The sequence below is a fragment of the Anoplophora glabripennis genome, unplaced genomic scaffold, assembly GCF_000390285.2.
Source record: "Anoplophora glabripennis isolate ALB-LARVAE unplaced genomic scaffold, Agla_2.0 scaffold2475, whole genome shotgun sequence".
In the NCBI taxonomy this organism is placed as follows: Eukaryota; Metazoa; Arthropoda; class Insecta; order Coleoptera; family Cerambycidae; genus Anoplophora; species Anoplophora glabripennis.
The window spans coordinates 2,469-9,047 of record NW_019418558.1 but is presented as its reverse complement, the minus strand read 5'-3'; the positions used below and the strand labels follow the sequence as shown (position 1 = coordinate 9,047).

Genomic DNA, 6,579 nt, shown 5'->3' with positions numbered 1-6,579 from the left:
GTTCTTCTGTGGGTAAAAAAAAAAGAGTGACGGGTGGGCCCCATCATAGAAGAACTACGATGCTCAAATAATTGAGATTGATCTTCCTTACAGGTAAGTCGATCGAATCTTACAATTATTTTTCGCATCTCCGTTCTTCTATGATTCATGTTGGTAGGTCTCACTTATACATGACGCGCGCACAGGTTTAAAGGAAAAAAGTGTTTCGTAACAGTCCGTTACTACTTATTGATAGCCAGCCAGTTCATTTTGTGACCGAACCAATCGCGCTGTGGGTAAAAAAAAAGAGTGGAGGGTGGGCCCCATCATAGAAGAACTACGATGCTCAAATAATTGAGATTGATCTTCCTTACAGGTAAGTCGATCGAATCTTACAATTATTTTTCGCATCTCCGTTCTTCTATGATTCATGTTGGTAGCTGTTTAGAGTAAACAATTAGGGCGATTAAGTGCAGTCAAAAAAGTTTCTAAATTATGCGCTATTTTATAGTTCTGATAAAAGAATCTCGAGCAAAATAAGAAGTACTTATATTTTATCAAATTATGACAATCAAAAGAATTAGTGGCTTCTTCTGCTTACTGTTTTCATATTTGATCTAAATTAGTTTTTAAAACAAACTTTTTTTATCAGTTTTCCTTTATTATTCACCATATATTATTTATTATGTATCATACATTATATATTACATATATTATATATCAAATACTGTATACCATACACCATATACCACATTCTATATATCATATATTATATACATATTGTTAATATATTATTAATTTATGAAAATATTAATTTTGTGAAATTTGTGTCATGTATTGAGTGCTGCGTTGTTTTGGTTTTGTTTCTGTAATAATTTTTTTCTTTTTGATTAGCTGTAAATTGTTTAATACAAACCTTTCTTTTGTTTTACCTTGTATATTATTTTTGTTTATCCCTTGCTAGCTGTTACTCAGATGTTTTGTTTTATATTAGATCTCAGGAGTCGCTTCTGTATCATTCAAACATAAACTTGTTCAATGCAGTACCCCAGAAAATAGAGTATTTAACTTTTTAGACAATATTTATTTTAAATTATTTAATCGGATTATATGAAAACAAAATTTCAACTACAGAACCTATAAAACAAACCTACAGAACCTATAAAACAAACATCTGAGTAACAGCTAGAAGGGGATAAAAGAAATAATATACAAGGTAAAACAAAAGGTTTGTATTAAACAATTTACAGTTAATCAAAAAAGAAAAAAATTATTACAGAAACAAAACCAAAACAACGCAACACTCAATACATGACACAAATTAGACAAAATTAATATTTTCATAAATTAATAATATCTTAACAATACATTCTTTGACACTATGAATGCTTAATGGTGATAAATCACAAATCCCTGGGGATAGAATTTTTATCACCTCAGCACATCAGAAATATTATAGCTATTAGTCTGTACTAGCCATAGCCCTACTAAACTTTGCTACTAACAGCGTGCACAATGCGTCACAAGACCTGAGGGAAGCAGATTACAGCACCGCTTTTTTCTTAATTTAAAAAATAGAACTTTGGGTCATAACTCTGAAATCTTAAGATCTACTAAAAATCTAATACCGGCATTCAATTCTACGCCAAAGAATTAGTCTTGAGCAGTTTTCACTTTAACTCTAACTTATTTAACAGCTGAGATACAGACATGTTCAAAAGTGTCACAATAACGAGAAACGCCCTGTAACTCNATTAGAAAAACTGCTTGTATAATTCACATTAAGTTTCATTGTAGAATAGTACCTCTGAGTGACAAAACAATGCACTCATTTTTAGATTTCATGTACTCTATTTTCAATAATTTTATTTTATCTACATCAAAGGCTCCTTTTACCAGTAAACTCTTCTTCACATCGCTCTTCTTATCCATACTGCTCACAATTTTCGCCCCTCCCCCTTTGTTTTTTGGTATACTCTCTTAATTTTATTACTCGCCTTTTACACTGTTTAATATGACGTAACTATCTCCAGGAACTCATACTAAATACGACATTAATTTGTTGAGCACCTAATTCACTCTCATCTGTAAAAAGATGTAAATTTCTGATCTTTATTTGAATTAAACGGGCGTGGTGAGTACTAGTATATACTAACTCACTATTTTGAGTAAAGAAAGGGTTAACATAACTCCGATCTATTTCAAAAAAAAAATTTATTATATTGTAAATAAGTACAATTATTTTTTAGGAACACAGTACAATCACTGCTTCTGAAAAAATGTAGCTTTAAGCAGATTATTTAAATTTTGCTATGTAAGCAAGTCAAAATTATAATAGGAAGCCATTAGAACGAAAAATCCACTTTGCGTGTATACCATGGTATGCAGAGGGTAAAAATAGCAGTACAATTACGTCCAAATCTCTAAAACAAGTTATGGGTGACGTTGTTAAAATAACTACTAAATACTTAGATAGACTTTGCATGTAAAGAGTGAAAACCACACTTTACATGTTTCATGAAATGCAGGCAAAAGTCAGTATGACTAGACCCTATTTAGTCGGATTAAAGCGATCGCATAGTGCCCCAAAATATTCTGCAAACTAATTGTCCGTGGTCAAAACACCTGCAATTTGGCTAGCTGGACTTTCAATTTTAGCGGAGTGAAAAAACCATTTTCTAGATGTTCCATGGCTGTGGGTAAAAAAGCCAAAACGGCTTAGCCCTTTTAAGACAGTCAAAACGACCGTATACTGCCCCAAATATTTGTCAAACAAAAAGTTTGCGGGCAAAGTAGTTAAAACAACTACGATATCTAGCTATAGACTTTCCATTTAAACGGAGTGAAAACAATTCTCTACATGTCACATGGAATGCGGGCAAAAAAACAAGCGGCTACGCCCTATTAAGACAGTCAAACGACCGTATACTGCCCCAAATATTTGGCAAACAAAAAGTTTGCGGGCAAGGTAGTTAAAACAACTACGATATGGCTAGCTAGGCTTTCCATTTAAGCGGAGTGAAAACCACTCTCTACATGTCACATGGAATACGGGCAAAAAAAAAACAAAGTGGCTACGCCCTACTAAGACGGTTAAAACGACCGTATATTCTGCAAGCAAGTTCACGGTCAAAATAATTAAAACCAACTACAATTTGACGAGCTAGACCTTCCACTTAAGGAGGAATTTGCATTTCAATTAGTTTAAGAACCCTGCTCTGCGTGTACCATCATATACGAGCTAGTATTATCAAGTCAAGGGCGGCTAACATAAAAATTTTAATGAAATACCTTCTCATCTTCTGAAATGGATAATTAATATAATATTTCCTTTATATGTGATTGAGGGTTGCTTTCACTGTGCAGCAAGAATAAAACGCTCTCTCAACGGTACAACTAAACTATTTTTATTGAAAACTAAGCTTGTGTAGAAAAAGTGATGTTGACGGTTTGAGGGTTTGCTGGTGAGTGCCCTGTGGTTGAAGTCGGTTGAAGGTAGCTTGGTAGACGGTGGCAGAAGTCCCTGGTCCTGGCGCCACTTTGCCGGGGTCGTCTTCTGGGAACCCCGTGGTGCGTCCGGCAGTGTTCTTGACGTTGTACTTAAAAATGGGTCACTTGCGAACATGTGTACCCACACACACCCCCCTGCCAGTATGGATGCCATCATGGAATTTCCAGCCGGTCAGGGAAACGGACCCTTCTACCGGACCTAGTGGTAATTGCCTTGGATGTGGTTGGCACGGATAATGGGGCGGAAGTTGATGGAAAGCTATCGTCCTCGTCCCTGTTAGCTGTCGCATCATTCAAACAATACGCAGGTTTGACTCTGTCTATGGACACTTTAACTTCGCGACCACGCACAAGCACCGTGAATGCTTTGTCGTCGCGTTTAATCACTGTAAACGGACCATCATATGGGTTCTGTCGTTGAGTTTTAACGGCGCCCGCACGCACAAAAACACGTGTCGCTGTTGCCAAGTCTTTAAAAACGAATGGCGTCTTCTCGCCATGGCGTTTAACTGCGGTTGGACGTAAGCTTTCCATATGATGTCTGAGGTTTTTAACAAAATTCGCTTCGGTGCTGAGCTCTTCGTCCGTTCTGCGGGAATGAAGAAATTCTCCGGGTAGGCGCAGATGTTGTCCGTACACCATCTCGGCCGCGGTAGCTTGAATGTCTTCTTTCCATGCTGCACGTATTCCCAGTAGGACAGTGGGAAGAATGCTAGTCCATCGATCGTTTTGGTGGCATTTTATTTTGCTGCTTTTAATTGGCGGTGGAAACGCTCTACCATGCCATTCGCTGCCGGGTGATATGCGGTGGTTCGGAGATGAGTCGTACCTAGTAAACTATTCAGGCGTCTGAATAGGTGCGATTCGAACTGTCGACTCTAATCCGTCGTTATTCGCAGGGGTGATCCAAATCTGCATATCCAATTCGCATATAAAGCGCGAGCTACAGTTTCTGCCTCCTGGTTCTCTAGCGGGATTGCTTCTGGCCACCTGGTGAAACGGTCTACGCAGGTTAAGCAGTAGCGGTAGCCCTCGGATGGCGGCATCACGACGATATCCACGTGGATATGTTCAAATCTCGTTGACGAAGGTTGAAATGAATCTGTCGGAGATGTCACGTGTTGCGTTACTTTTGCGCGTTGACATTCGACGCAGCAACGTGCCCATTGTCTGCTATCACGCTTTATTGACGGCCAGACGAAGGAGCTTGACTGGGCGTTAATACCGGGATGCGAAAGACGATGCATCGAGTCTAACACTACTCTACGAAATGGCTTGGTGATAAACGGCCGGGTCACATCCGTAGATACGTCACAAAATACAGTCGCGTTCGTGTCAGGTATTTTGATCCGCTTTAGTGTGAGGTCGTGTTGTCCGTCGATGTACTCCTTGATTTCGTCGTCATTTTGTTGTGATGCTGCGAGTGCCTCATAGTCGAAAGTCGCGCATATCTCGTTTACCCTGGACAAAGCATCCGCTACAACGTTTCGCGACCAGCCATGTGACCAATATCTGTCGTAAACTGGCCAATGATGTCTAGATAGCGGAATTGTCGCGGTGTACATTGACTTGACCTTTTCGCGAAGGCAAACGTAAGAGGCTTATGGTTGGTGTAAATCGCGAATGTTCTTGCCTCGATCATATGCCGGAAGTATTTGACTGCATCGTAAATCGCAAGAAGTTCGCGGTCGTAAGCAGCGTATTTGCACTGAGCAGGGTTAAGTTTTTTNAAAACCACTCTCTACATGTCACATGGAATACGGGCAGAAAAAAATAAAGCGGCTACGCCCTACTAAGACGGTTAAAACGACCGTATATTCTGCAAGCAAGTTCACGGTCAAAATAATTAAAACCAACTACAATTTGACGAGCTAGACCTTCCACTTAAGGTGGAATTTGCATTTCAATTAGTTTAAGAACCCTGCTCTGCGTGTACCATCATATACGAGCTAGTATTCAAGTCAAGGGCGGCTAACATACAAATTTTAATGAAATACCTTCTCATCTTCTGAAATGGATAATTAATATAATATTTCCTTTATATGTGATTGAGGGTTGCTTTCGCTGTGCAGCAAGAATAAAACGTTCTCTCAACGGTACAACTAAACTATTTTTATTGAAAACTAAGCTTGTGTAGAAAAAGTGATGTTGACGGTTTGAGGTCTTGCTGGTGAGTGCCCTGTGGTTGAAGTCGGTTGAAGGTAGCTTGGTAGTCGGTGGCAGAAGTCCCTGGTCCTGGCGCCCCTTTGCCGGGGTCGTCTTCTGGGAACCCCGTGGTGCGTCCGGCAGCGTTCTTGACGTTGTACTTAAAAATGGGTCACTTGCGAACATGTGTACCCACACACCCCCCTGCCAATATGGATGCCATGACGGAATTTGCAGCCGGTCAGAGAAACGGACCCTTCTACCGGACCTAGTGGTAATTGCCTTGGATGTGGTTGGCACGGATAATGGGGCGGAAGTTGATGGAAAGCTATTGTCCTCGTCTTTGTTAGCTGTCGCATCATTCAAACAATACGCAGGTCTGTCTATGGACACTTTAACTTCGAGACCACGCATTAGCACCGTGAATGCTTTGTCGTCGCGTTTAATCACTGTAAACGGACCATCATATGGGTTCTGTCATTGAGTTTTAACGGCGTCCGCACGCACAAAAACACGTGTCGCTGTTGCCAAGTCTTTAAAAACGAATGGCGTCTTCTCGCCATGGCGTTTAACTGCGGCTGGACGTAAGCTTTTCATATGATGTCTGAGGTCCTTAACAAAATTCGCTTCGGTGCTGAGCTCTTCGTCCGTTCTGCGGGAATGAAGAAATTCTCCGGGTAGGCGTAGATGTTGTCCGTACACCATCTCGGCCGCGGTAGCTTGAATGTCTTCTTTCCATGCTGCACGTATTCCCAATAGGACAGTGGGAAGAATGCTAGTCCATCGATCGTTTTGGTGGCATTTTATTTTGCTGCTTTTAATTGGCGGTGGAAACGCTCTACCATGCCATTCGCTGCCGGGTGATATGCGGTGGTTCGGAGATGAGTCGTACCTAGTAAACTATTCAGGCGTTTGAATAGGTGCGATTCGAACTGTCGACCCTGA

At 40.3% G+C, this 6,579-nt stretch overlaps 1 protein-coding gene across 1 annotated transcript; it reads right to left on the bottom strand.

The window, feature by feature from the left end:
• Window positions 1-3,642: 3,642 nt before the first annotated feature.
• Window positions 3,643-4,131, bottom strand: LOC108916107. Its single transcript, XM_018722308.1, has one exon. The coding sequence runs from the start codon at window positions 4,129-4,131 to the stop codon at window positions 3,643-3,645; it is 489 nt and encodes a 162-aa protein (XP_018577824.1).
• Between the last annotated feature and the right edge of the window lie 2,448 nt (window positions 4,132-6,579).